The 13,558-nt window shown below is 52.0% G+C and overlaps 1 protein-coding gene across 2 annotated transcripts in view; it reads left to right on the forward strand.

Annotated features, from left to right (window-relative positions):
• The window catches only part of LOC119967789 (upstream stimulatory factor 1-like), a 65,459-nt gene extending 58,722 nt beyond the window's left edge, over positions 1-6,737 (forward strand). Inside the window, exons 10-11 of one of the 2 annotated variants that reach the window (XM_038800787.1) lie at positions 5,063-5,191; positions 6,581-6,736. In XM_038800787.1, coding sequence (XP_038656715.1) covers positions 5,063-5,191; positions 6,581-6,670 — 219 coding nt within the window. In that variant the 3' untranslated portion in view covers positions 6,671-6,736. Of the gene's footprint in view, positions 1-5,062; positions 5,192-6,580 lie in introns of both variants that reach the window. The other variant, XM_038800788.1, reaches the window with a different exon arrangement.
• Positions 6,738-13,558: the final 6,821 nt, after the last annotated feature.

A 13,558-nucleotide genomic window follows, 5' to 3' on the forward strand; every position in this document is an offset into this window, starting at 1 on the left:
TGATGCTGAGCCTCTTGAACAGGGTTACCCGTAGCAGATGGAGACGATAGGGAGCAACCTGAGCATTCAGAGGGAGAAGCCAACAGATCCATAGCTGATTTGAGTAGTCCCAGAGGCTATGGGCGCCAGAGATAGCGCCGGTAATGAGTGGCACCGAGGCCAACACTCCCAGGGTGGTGGCCGCAGTGGAGAGCCTGGTGCACGAGGTCAGCACCATTAATGAAGGTGTCCAAGGCGTGGCGCAGTCGGTGATGGCCATGGCTGAGTGTCCACCTCGCTGGGGAATATGACCCAGTACCAGGCCGACCTTGATGAGGTTCTGTGGGCATGTCCCACTCTCAGAAGGGAATGGCCGAGGCGCTGCAGAGCTTGTCCCAGTCGCTGAGGAGCATCGCGGAAGGTGTCGACACGATGGTACGGGCCATGGGGATCCGACAGGACTGGTAGAGCCAGATGATGCAGGGGCAGTGGCCCCTCTGTCCCAAAATGAATCCCACAGCCCTATGGGCATCATGTGGGAGGAGAGGTAGCCGGCTGCCAACCCGGACCTGTCCCATGGAGTGGCGACGGTGCCTACCAGCTCCCCCGACTTCCACCCCTCTGATAAGGCCGAGTCTCGGGGTCAGCACACAGGACAGGGTGGCACGACTGCGCATGTGCCACCGCCTAGTTAGCCGGGTGAGTGGGAGATGGGGGGGTAGGTAGGGGTAGGAGGTGTTGGGAGGTGGGGGTGAGGGGTTGGTGGGAGGTAGGGTAGGGGGTAGGTAGGGGCTGAGGGGGTGGTGGGGACACTGGGGTTCCGGCAGCACCGTCGGAAGAATGGGGAATTGTTGGACACTGTGACACGTTAGAAACCCTTAAGTGCAGGCAGTATGACGCCTCTGTCACATCTTTCTGCGGGCCGACCTCCGAACCCTTGGCCCATCTCTCCAGGCATCTCCCCCTGGCCCGTAGACTCACCCAGCCTCCGGTTGTGGACATGTCCCCAGAGCTGTGTCCCATCTCCATGGTGTTCGGATGTTGGCTGTTGCGTGTGTGGTGTTGCCTCCTGCAGTGTTCGAGCAAAGTGTCCATGCATCGCGGTCTGATTGGGATGCTAGGCAATGAGGCCCACATGCTACATGGCCCGCCCACCCACGGGAATCCACTTGGGTTGTGTGAAGTGCTCACTCAACCACGATTGCCAATTCTCTATTCGCAATAGCCTCAGCCACAGAGCCAGAGGCTTTGGCAGTCAATGGGGGTAATGGATGGTCGGTGGGGCAGACGGGCAGAGACAAGGGTTGCCCCCCGGAACGAGTAAATGATCCAGAGGTTGGCATAGTGGTGCCACATGCGGTTGCCTGTCCTCCTCCCCCCTTCGCATGGTGGCTCACCCCTCTGGAGGGTATCCCCCCTCCCTTCTCCAGTCGAGGGTACCCCTCCTCTCCCCCCCCGCTGAGTGCTGGAGTGGCAAGCCCAGTGCCCCCCGGGCTCTTTGCCTGTGAGCAAACATGGCTACTCACCACCTCTGCTCACCACAGAAGCCCTCCCGCCAGGATCGCATTTTTCAAAAGGAGTGCTAATCGGCGCCAGCGTGACCACCTACTGGGGAGGCCACTGAGTGACGCAAAGTGGTGGGTGGTGGGGTTCCCAGGTTTCTGCTGTTCTTGTCCTTCTAGATTGTGTTGGTCGTGGGTTTGGAATGCGCTGTCTCAGGGGCCTCAGTGAGTTCCTGCAGTGCATCTTGTAGATGGCGCACACGGCTGCCGCTGTGCGTCACTGGTTGACAGTATTGAATGGTGGGAGACCGTGAAACAGCATGGAGGAAAGAGCGAGGCTTCACTCTGGAGTAGAATGCATTCACAGTGTCTTGCTGATGAATCACAGAACATTAACATACAGGAGCAGCAAGCTTTTGGGAAACAAATGGCAAGCTGCCGTTTACTGCATAGGAGTGAAGAAGCCTGACTACAACCGTAAAGGTGAGACCAGACCTGCAAAACTCTGCAGAATTATGGTCTCTGTATCTAAGGGAAGATCTCATTGGCTTCTTGGGATGGGAGGGGTGTCCTGTGAGGTGAGACTGTGTGGATTGGGTCTCTGCTCTCTGGTGTTTCTGAGATTGACCACCCTCTAACACTCCGCCAGGAAATCAAGAAAGGGCTGCCACCGCCGAAAGAACCCTTGTACCGACCCCCTCAGGGCAAACTTGACCCTCTCCAGTTCAATGAACCCAGCCATGTCACTGATCCAGGATTCCGGGCTCGGGGGCCTCGCGTCCCTCCACTGTAGAAGGATCCTGCGCCGGGCTACTAGGGACGCAAAGGCCAGGATACCGGCCTCTCTCGCCTCCTGCACTCCCGGCTCCAATGCCACCCCAAAAATAGCGAGCCCCCAGCCCGGTTCCACCCTGGAACCAATCACCCTGGACAAGGTCCCCACCACCCCCTTCCAGAAACCCTCCAGCGCCGGACAAGCCCAAAACATGTGGGTGTGATTCACTGGGCTTCCCGAACACCTCCCACACCTGTCCTCACCCCCAAAGAACCGGCTCAGCCTGGTCCCAGTCATATGCGCCCTGTGCAGCACCTTTAGCTGAATTAAACTAAGCCGTGCGCAAGAAGAGGAAGAATTCACCCTCCCCAGGGCGTCCGCCCACGTCCCCTCATCAATCGCCTCCCCCATCTCCTCCTCCCACTTCACTGTCAGCTCCTCCACCGAGGCCGACTCCCCCTCCTGCATCACCTGATAAATTGCCGAGATCCTCCCCTCACCGACCCACGCCCCCGAGAGCACCCTATCCTGAACCTCCCTTGGTGGCAATAGCGGAAACGCCGCTACCTGCCGCCTAACAAACGCCCTAATCTGCATATACCTGAAGGTATTCCCTCGGGGGAGACCTCACTTCCCCTCCAACTCCTCTAGGGTCGCAAACTTCCTATCAAGGAAGAGGTCCCCATCCGCCTGATGCCAGCTCAAAAACCCTCCATCTATCCTCCCTGGTACAAACCGGTGGTTCCCCCGTATCGGGGACCAAACTGAGGCCTTCACTTCCCCCCTATGACGCTTCCACTGCCCCCAGATTTTGAGGGTAGCTACCACTACTGGACTCGTAGAGTACCATGCCGGGGGGAGTGGCAGCGGGGCCGTCACCAGTGCCTCCAAACTCGTGCCCACACAGGATTCTGCCTCCATCCTCTTCCATGCGGCTCCCTCCCCCTCCATCACCCACCTACGAATCATTGCCACATTCGCGGCCCAGTAATACCCACACATGTTGGGCAACGCCAGCCCACCCACCTCCCTGCTTCGCTCCAAGAATACCCTCCTCACTAACCTAAAACCTTCTACACTTCCTGGGTCCGTATCCCTCTATTCCCATTCTATACATGTATTTGTCAAGATGCCCCTTAAATGTTACTATCGTCCCTGTTTCCACCACCTCCTCCGGCAGTGAATTCCAGGTACCCACTACCCTCTGTGTAAAACACTTGCCTCGTACATCTCCTCTAAACCTTGCCCCCCGCACCGTAAACCTATGCCCCCGAGTAATTGACCCCTCCACCCTGGGGAAAAGCCTCTGACTATCCACTCTGCCCATGTCCCTCATAATCTTGTAGATCTCTATCAGGTCGCCACTCAACCTCTGTCGTTCCAGCGAAAACAAACCGAGTTTATCCAACCTCTCCTCATACCAGGCAACATCCTGGTAAATCTCTTCTGCACCCTCTCCAAAGCCTCCACATCCTCCTGGTAGTGTGGCGACCAGAATTGAACACTTTATTCCAAGTGTGGCCTAACTAAGGTTCTGTACAGCTGCAACATGACTTGCCAATTCTTATACTCAGTGCCCCGGCCAATGAAGGCAAGCATGCCGTATGCCTTCTTGACTACCTTCTCCACCTGTGTTGGCCCTTTCAGTGACCTGTGGACCTGTACACCCAGATCCCTCTGCCTGCCAATGCTCTTAAGGGTTCTGCCATTTACTGTATATTTCCCACCTATAATTAGTATATTTCCCACCGATATTAGTATATTTCCCACCTATATTAGACCTTCCAAAATGCATTACCTCACATGTGTCCAGATTAAACTCAATTTGCCATCTCTCCGCCCAAGTGCCCAACCGACCTATATCCTATTGTATCCTCTGTTCACCCCCACCCTTACAGGGGAGTGTAGGAGGAGTCACAGTCTCTGGAAAACTGGAGAATTATTTGGGCTTGGGATCAGAAATTTCATAGAATCATAGATTTTACAGTGCAGAAGGAGGCCATTCGGCCCATCGAGTCTGCACTGGCCCTTGGAAAGAGAACCCTACTCAACCCATGTCTCCACCCAATTCCCGCAACCCAGAAACCCCCACCTGAACTTTTTGGACACTCAGGGCAATTTATCATGGCCAATCCACCTAACCCGCACATCTTTGGGCTGTGGGAGGAAACCGGAGCACCCGGAGGAAATCCACGCAGAATGTACAGACTCCGCACAGACAGTGACCCAAGCCGGGAACCGAACCTGGGACCCTGGAGCTGTGAAGCAACTGTGCTAACCACTCTGTTACCGTGCTGCCCTTTAGAGGGTGTGATTGTGAACCTTTGGTGAATTTCCTATCACATGTGAATCGTCTCTCTGTCTCTCTCTCTCTATTCTCTCTCTCTCTTACACATACACTTCTCCCTCATGCTTCTCTACCCCATGCCCCTCTCTCTCCCTCATGTGTCTTCCTCCACCTCTCCTTCCCTCCTTCACAGCTCTTTCTTTCTCTCCCTCATGCCCATCTCTTCCTTTTACCTTTCTCTCTCACACTGCCACTCACTCAATCACACCTTTCTCTCTCTCTTCCTCTAATTCTCTTTCTCTGCCCCCACACCTTTCTCCCTCATGCCTCTCACCCCCATGCTCCTCTCTCTCTCTCCCGCATGTGCCTCACTCTCTCTCTTCCTCCCTCCTTCACGCTCTTCTCCCTCTCTTTCTCTGCTTCACAGCTCTGTCTGCCACACAGCATATCTCCCCCCCCCAAACCTTTCTTTCACACACTCTCCTCATCCCTCATGCTTCTTTCTCTCTCTTCCCCTAGAGTAAAGGTGGGATCCTGTCGAAGGCATGTGACTACATTCAGGAGCTGAGACAGGGCAATGTCCGCCTGCTGGAAGAGCTGAAGGAACTGGAACAACTACAAATAGACAACGAGCTGCTGCGTCAACAGGTAGATGGTGCACCCTGACCTTCAACCCCGACCTTTGAATCTCCAGCTGGCATCCGCCCCTGGTCTGTCCCCCCTGCTCTCCCGTGGCCTCGTGCCCATTCTCTTTCTCGCTTGCACTCGGCCACACTCTGTCTCTGCCATGTGCTTCCCCACCCCTTCCTGCCCCCTAGCCGGTATCCGCTGTGAGCGTGACCCTCACATGCGTGCCCTCACGCCCTTGCATGGATGTGGCAGTTCACCATTGATGCCCCCCCCCCCAATCACCCACACCCAGTCAAGGTGTTCAGGGGTGAAGTGTTGAGGCGATGGTGGAGGAAGGGAGGTCGGGTGAACAGAAGTGAAGCAGATGGAGGCAGACTGGCTCCCTGACCCCTGGTGGGGTGGACCAGGTATTGCCTAAAGTCCTCAGGGAACCAGTGGGGGAAAGCATGTGACTGACACCCCTCTTCCCTTACTTCCTCTCTCCATCCTCCCATCTCTACCTCCCTCTCTGATGAAACCATAATGTAGCAGCATCTTAGCAAGGCAAAAAGCCACTGTATGTTTTGTGCCTGTTCTCCAGTAATGTTGTTTTCTCTCTCTCTTCCCACACTTTCTCCCTCCCCCTCGATATCCCTCTCTCACTCTGTGGTGTGTTTCTCTCTCTCTCTCGCTCACTATCTCTCCCTCTCTCTCTCTCTCTCTCTCTCGCTCACTATCTCTCCCCCTCTCTCTCTCGCTCGCTCACTATCTCTCCCTCTCTCTCTCTCTCTCTCGCTCACTATCTCGCCCTCTCTCTCTCTTTCGCTCACTATCTCTCCCTCTCTCTCTCTCTCTCTCGCTCACTATCTCTCCCTCTCTCTCTCTCTCTCACTATCTCTCCCTCTCGCTCTCTCTCTCTCTCGCTCACTCTCTCTCCCTCTCTCTCTCTCTCTCGCTCACTATCTCTCCCTCTCTCTCTCTCTCTCTCTCTCCCCTCCTCCTCTCTCTCTCTCCGCCCTCACTATCTCTCCCTCTCTCTCTCTCTCTCGCTCACTATCTCTCTCTTTCTGTCTCTATCTCTCTTTCCCTACCGTTCCACCATTCTTGCTCTCACTCTTTCCTCCTCGCTCTCTTACTCTTTCTGTCTGTTTGTTTCTCGTTCTCTCTCTCTCTCTCTCTGTCTATCTCTCTCCTCTCTCCCTCCCCTCCTCCTTCTCTCTCTCTCTCTATCTCTCTTTCTGTCTGTCTCTGTCTCTCTCTCTCTCTCCCTCTCCCCATCTTCTCCCTCTCTCTCTTTCTCTGTCTCTTTCTCTCTGTTTGTCTCTCTCTCTCTCTCTCTCCCTGTCTCTTTCTCCCTGTCTCTCTCTCTCTCTCTCATTCTCTCCATTCCCCCTCTCTCATTCTATTTCTCTCACCCCGCACCCCAAGGCAGAAGAGCTGAAGAATGAAAATGTCCTCCTCCGCTCATCGCTTCGACAACACAGTGCAGACGTGGTCGGACCAGGCGCTGTCCAGTGACAGGGGAGAGGGAGGGTGTGTGGGAGGGAGCGAGAGAGATTGTGGTGGCGAATGAGGGTTGGGAGGGGGGAAATCCAGATCAGTCCAGTCCCGAGGGTGGGCGGGGGGGAAGGGTTGGGGAGGGGGGTTTGGGGGGGGGGGGGGGGGGGGGGGCATTGAATGGGGCTGGTCAGACCCAGAGATGTCCAATGACTGAGGGAGAGGGTGGGTGGGAGGGTCAGGGCTGCTGTGTGGCTGCAAAGGCTCAGGTGGAGGTGGGAAGGGGTGAGGGGCAGAGGAGAGAAGTGAGGAAAGGTGTGTGTGTGTGTGAGTGAGTGGCAGGGACAATAGGAAGCACAGTGTCCACAGGGAGAAAGGAACACAGTGAAAGGCAACAAAGGGTCAGTGGGAGTGAGCAGGAGCCTGGGGCAGAGGGAGAATCAGTAACTGCAGGTCAGTGGGATTGAGAGTCAGTGGAGGTAAAGGTTACTGATAGTAGGGGGCCAGTGTCCATGTGGATGATTCAGGCCATCATTCCCTTATGACCTGATGTCTGTGTGTTTCTTAATGTCTGTATATAAACATGCTGGAATTTTTAACCCCACCCTGGTGTAAGTGGATCTATCATTGTGAGAGGTCACTCTGCAAACTCACTCACTCACAGATCTTCACACACATACACACAGACCCTCACACACACACATACACACAACCCTCACACACACACAGACCTTCACACACACTCACAGATCTTTACACACACAGACCTTCAGACCCTCACACACACTCATAGATCTTCACACATACACACACACAGACCTTCACACACACTCACAGACCCTCACACACACTCATAGATCTTCACACACATACACACACACACAGACCTTCACACACACAGACAGACCTTCACACACACTCACAGACCTTCACACACACTCACACATACACACACACACAAACCTTCACACACACACAGACCACACACACACACACACCTTCACACACAGACCTTCACACACACACGGACGTTCACACACACACACAAACAGACCTTCACACACACTCACTCACACTGACCACACACATACAGAGACCTTCACACACTCACACATAGACCTTCACACACACTCACTCACACAGACCACACACTCACACAGACGTTCCCACACACACAGACCTTCACATACTCACACAGACGTTCACACACAGTCACGCATACTTCACACACACTCACCTTCCCAAACACACATACAAACCTTTACACGCGCGTGCGCGCACACACACAGACCTTCACATACACAGACAGACCCTCACACACACTCGCACAGATGTTTACACACACACTCACACAGACCTTCACACACACACACACAGACCCTCACACACACATACAGACCTTCATACACAAACACACACTCACACAGACCTACACACATACACACACTCACTCACACAGACTTTCACACACACACACAGACCTTCACACACACAGACGTTCACACACACAGACAGACCCTCACACACACTCGCACAGATGTTTACACACACACTCACACAGACCTTCACACACACACACACAGACCCTCACACACACATACAGACCTTCATACACAAACACACACTCACACAGACCTACACACATACACACACTCACTCACACAGACTTTCACACACACACACAGACCTTCACACACACAGACGTTCACACACACAGACCTTTGCACACACTCACAACAGATCTTCATAAACACACACAGACCTTCACACACACACAGACCTTCACACACAGACCTTCACACACACACAAACAGACCTTCACACACACTCACACACACACTCACACAGACCTTCACACACACACAGACCTTCACACACACACAGACCTTCACACACACACTCACACATACACACACACACATACCTTCACACACGCACTCACACAGACCTACACACACACAGACCTTCGCACACACTCGCACAGACCTACACACACACACACACACACACATAGACCTTCAGACACACAGACCTTCACACACGCACTCACACAGACCTACACACACACACAGACCTTCGCACACACACACAGACCTTCACACATACTCACACACACACACACTCACACAGACCTTCACACACACACACAGACGTTCACACACACAGATGTTCACACACACAAACCTTTGCACACACTCACAACAGATCTTCATAAACACACACAGACCTTCACACACACACTCACACATACACACACACACACAGACCTTCACACACGCACTCGCACAGACTTAAACACACACACACACACCTTCAGACACACAGACCTTCACACACGCACTCACACAGACCTACACACCCACACAGACCTTCACTCACGCACTCACACAGACCTACACACACACACAGACCTTCACACACGTACTCACACAGACCTACACACACACAGACCTTCACACACGTACTCACACAGACCTACACACACACAGACCTTCGCACACACTCACACAGACCTACACACACACAGACCTTCGCACACACTCACACAGACCTACACACACACACACACACACACACATAGACCTTCAGACACACAGACCTTCACACACACACACATTCACCTTCCCAAACACACATACAGACCTTTATACGTGCTCACACACACTCACACAGACATTCACACACACACAGACTTTCCCACACACACTCTCACGCACACACACACATACACACGGTTGCTCTTTTAATAATGAGGCTCTATTTATGATATGATGCTATGTCCCAACAGCGTCGCCAATACTGTGGGTATTTCTATTTCTCTCGGTGAACCACAAGTCTTTCCCTTTATATCGGTCAAATGACCACACAACCAGTTAGTTAGTTCAAAAGATGGTTTATTTACACACACTAGGATTACTTCGACATGCAAACACAATATCTACTACGAGTTAAACTACACCTATCAGCTACAATAACCTATACTTAACTTCAGGGCGACCGGCCCTGTGCAGATGGATAAGGCCTTTATCTGGATTTCACGTGGTTGGTTTGAAGAAAGTGGCTCTGCCTCTGCTGGGCTCATCCGTCTGGTAGTGATCGTTGGTCTTGCACTTGGCTGGCTGGTCGTTATGCTGCAGTTGTGTTGGCACAGGCCGGATCCAAAAGAGGCTGGCAGAGGCCGGATCCAAGAGAGGCAGAACACATGGCTGTGTCCCCTTTTATCCCACTGGGATTTCGCGCTCTTTGGGGCGGTCCTTAACCTTGAACCCAATAGTTCGACAGGCTTCGATCACTGCCTTCGATTTCGGCCACTAAAGGGGCGGGTGCCTTGGTAGCTGGGCGGGTCCTTAGCGGTCATTGACCTTGGCAGTTGGGCATTCTGAGTAAGGGGAGTGGCGCTGATCAGTCTGTGGCTGAGTTTCTTGATTGGTCCTATTATTCTGGGGAACGGGCCATTAAAATGCAAACAAGCGGGGGTTTCGATCAGGTCTAGCTACCTGCGTTTAAAAGAAGCTCTGTATCTGTCTGAGTTCTGGGTTGGCCATGATTCCCATGGTCCTTTGCAGGTTGCCATCTCAGATGGCTACATCCCGTCCTCTTGATCCTGAACGGGAAGCGCGGTGGATCACACTATTGATCCCTTATCATCCTTGGTGTACTGGTCATCCTTGGTCAAGGACAGGTTCTACTCTATTCTGTCCTATATTTTGGGGTATTTACCTAATATTTATTAACACATCATACATGAATTAATCTCTAATGGGTCACTATAAAACATTTCACTATTAAACATTTAACTTATCCGCACACTGAATCTCTAACTAACACTATCTAAACTACTCTGACGCTGCTGGCAAATATCAAAAAGAACGTACGTACAGTACAAAATTTTACAACAGCAGCATTACATTTCTACTTAATCTAGCAAAGTTTACAGAGGTACATGGTTATAATTCTTACAGCAGGTAATTCAGTTTTATTGAATGTCGAAGAAGGGGGCTCGGACTGTATATATCGGGGAGCGGGAGGCTTTTGCTCGCCATTTACAGAGTCGAAGTGTCTGAATGACACTGTAGATTATTGCAATTACCAGAAGGGCCTCTGCTGTGCATGAAATGGGTTTCCAATTGGCAATGTTTTCGCACCGAGTGGGGGTTTCGGTGTCTGTCTTTGTGTGTGGTATGGTGTCCGGGCTAGGGGTGCCATGTTGTGTGGTAGTGTTCGGGCCTAGTGTGGTGTACATTAAAATAGTCCGTTGCGCACGCAGTTGTAGGAGTCCAGCGATGATCAAAACGTATGTCAGCAGCCCTTGCTTCACCCTGTCTTCTGTCTTCCGTGTTTTCCTGGTGGTGTGAGCATAATATCTGTTATTATCTTCGGTTAATATCTCGTTTTATTTGTCTTTCTCTCCTCAATCCAATTTCCCATTATGATTGGCACCATGTGTGACTCCCTCATTTTTTTTTTGAAAACGGTTTGAGAGGCAAGAAATAGCAATTTTAAGTGCAGAGATTCGCGCAGCTTGTGGTCGATACGGGGAGTGGGTGGACACTTTCTCCAGTGTTTTCTTAAGTCACAACCATGGGAGGTTGAGGCTGATCTTAACCAGCCGAATTTCAGGGCGGCCACTTTTATAGAGTTTTGTCCCAGGGTTCAGAGGTAGTTCGCATGTAGCAGCGTGTATAGCAACCAATTGAGTCATATGTGTAAATAGCAGGTGGGGAGCGACCAGGGGGTCGCGGCAGGTAAAGGAATGAGGGGTGAGCGTACAGAACGTGCCAAAATGCATTCTTTAAACCACGACCAAAAGGGAGAGCAGAGAAGGTGAAACTAAGACCTGCCGAAGACAGTGTCGAGAACCATTCCAGAGTGTATGAAGTGATGGGAACATGAGGTGTGTGTGGCCCGCAGCGGGAGAAGAATGGGTGGAAACCATGGGTAGGGCGGTGATCAGTGCCGTTACGCCACTACCCAAACTTTATTTGGGGGTCCTCGGGTAGGCCGGGGATCAGTGCCGTTACTCCCTACCTGGGTGACCTGAGTGGTTGGTAAGAGTTTGTAGTCGTGTGTAAACGTGTCACAAAGACTGGGTGTTTAGAACAGTGATCTGTTTCTCAACAAACTTGTGCCTTTAACTGTCATTGGGTATTGTACCCTCGAATCAGAACAGTAATTTTGTGTCGGGCGACCTGAATTCAAACCATGTAGTAGAAGAAGAAGGAAAAAGGCGGGCAGGCTCCATCAGAACTTTGGACACCTTAATACTTAGGGGGTGTCTCTTTCTCAACATCTGGATACCTCGGGGTTCTGTACCAAACAGCGTTGTAAAAGCATTACAAAAACAAGAGTCAGGATCTGATCCATCACCATCTCCCAGTTGTCGTGTCTGCCGTTTCTGTGCCATGGCCGCGTGGGCCGTTGGATAATCTGAATCGTCGCGGCTTGCCAGTCTACAAGAGTTGTCGCGGTGCCAAAGAGGGGCTTGTTTGTCGTGGGGTATAGGGGCGATGGGAGTCGAGGGCAAGTTACTATCATTGGGCGGTGGCTGGGGAAGGGCATGTTGGGGGCCAAAGATAAGTCGTGGTTTCAGGGGCTGGGGTGACTGGGGGCAGAGAGATTGCACCATTGGTCAGGGATAGTAATCAATTTGAGGAGGCTTTTGCTATCGTTGGAGTCAAATTCAAGATGAAAGTCTGTACCTGTGGGCGGAGACAAGTTCGGGTCTGTGGGCCTGGACATGGTGGCATGGCTGGGGGAAGGCTGATGTAGGAGTCGGCCGACGTTGTCGATGGGCGGGGCAGAATCGTCTCCTATTGCCAGAGAGATGTGGTGGGAGTGGCTACATTGGGATCCGTAGACTTTGAGTTGGTTGATGTGGAACTAACCATTTTGCCATTGGGGCACGTTATCTTGTACACAGAGGTGCTCACTTTGTCCGAAATGGAGTAGAGTCCTGCATATTTGGGGGAGAGGAAAGAACTGGGGTTGTAAAGGGAAACCATTACTTGCTGACCGACCGTGTACTCTACGGGGTGGACAGTTTTGTCAAAGCAGGCTTTACTCTGCTTTCGTCTAGCGCCTAATCGGACAGCTGCAGCGAGCTGTGCTGCTTTAATATTATTGTGACCTGTTGGACTGCTTTTTCGTGGGTGAGGGCTTGCCAAATCGAGACCTAATAAATATTCAATTCCTTTCATGGGCCATCTGGTCATGAGAGTGTGGGGGGTGAAACCTGTGGAACTGGAAACGGTGTTCCGAATAAACATAAGGGCAAATGGGAGAACCTTGTCTCGTGCATTATTCTGTTGCACCATCTTCCCGATGGTCGCTTTTAAAGTGCGATTCATTCTCAACAATGTCGCTGGATTGGGGGTGATATGCTATGTGGAATTTTTGCCTGATTCCAAAAATCGTTAAAGCATTTTGCATGACTCTACCGGTGAAGTGGGAACCTTGGTCTGACTCAATGCTGCGGGGCAGACCCCAGCGTGTGAATATCTGTTGGGTCAAAATCTTAGCTGTGGCCTTTGCTGTGTTTGTCCGTGAGGGAAATGCTTCTACCCATTTCGTAAAGGTGTCAATTACAGCCAGCAAATATTTGAAACCATTGCTGCAAGGGGGGGGGGGGGGGAGGGGGCCAATGAAGTCGAGTTGCAAGTTTGTCCAGGGGCCATTAACAGGCCGGGTGTGACATAATTGCCCTTTCTTTTTGTACCATTCGGTATTGTTCTGAGCACAGATACGATAATTCTCCACATAATGTGTTACATCTGTGTATGAATTCTGTTAAGCTGTTGCACACATACAGGATATCCGAGTGTATGTCTGCGGGGGTTGGGAAAGAATCGGGGTGCTGAACTACTAATGCAATTCCTGCGAGTTCTGCTGCTTGTGAACCTAGGTGGCCGG

Source organism: Scyliorhinus canicula, chromosome 6, assembly GCF_902713615.1.
Source record: "Scyliorhinus canicula chromosome 6, sScyCan1.1, whole genome shotgun sequence".
Classification (NCBI taxonomy): Eukaryota; Metazoa; Chordata; class Chondrichthyes; order Carcharhiniformes; family Scyliorhinidae; genus Scyliorhinus; species Scyliorhinus canicula.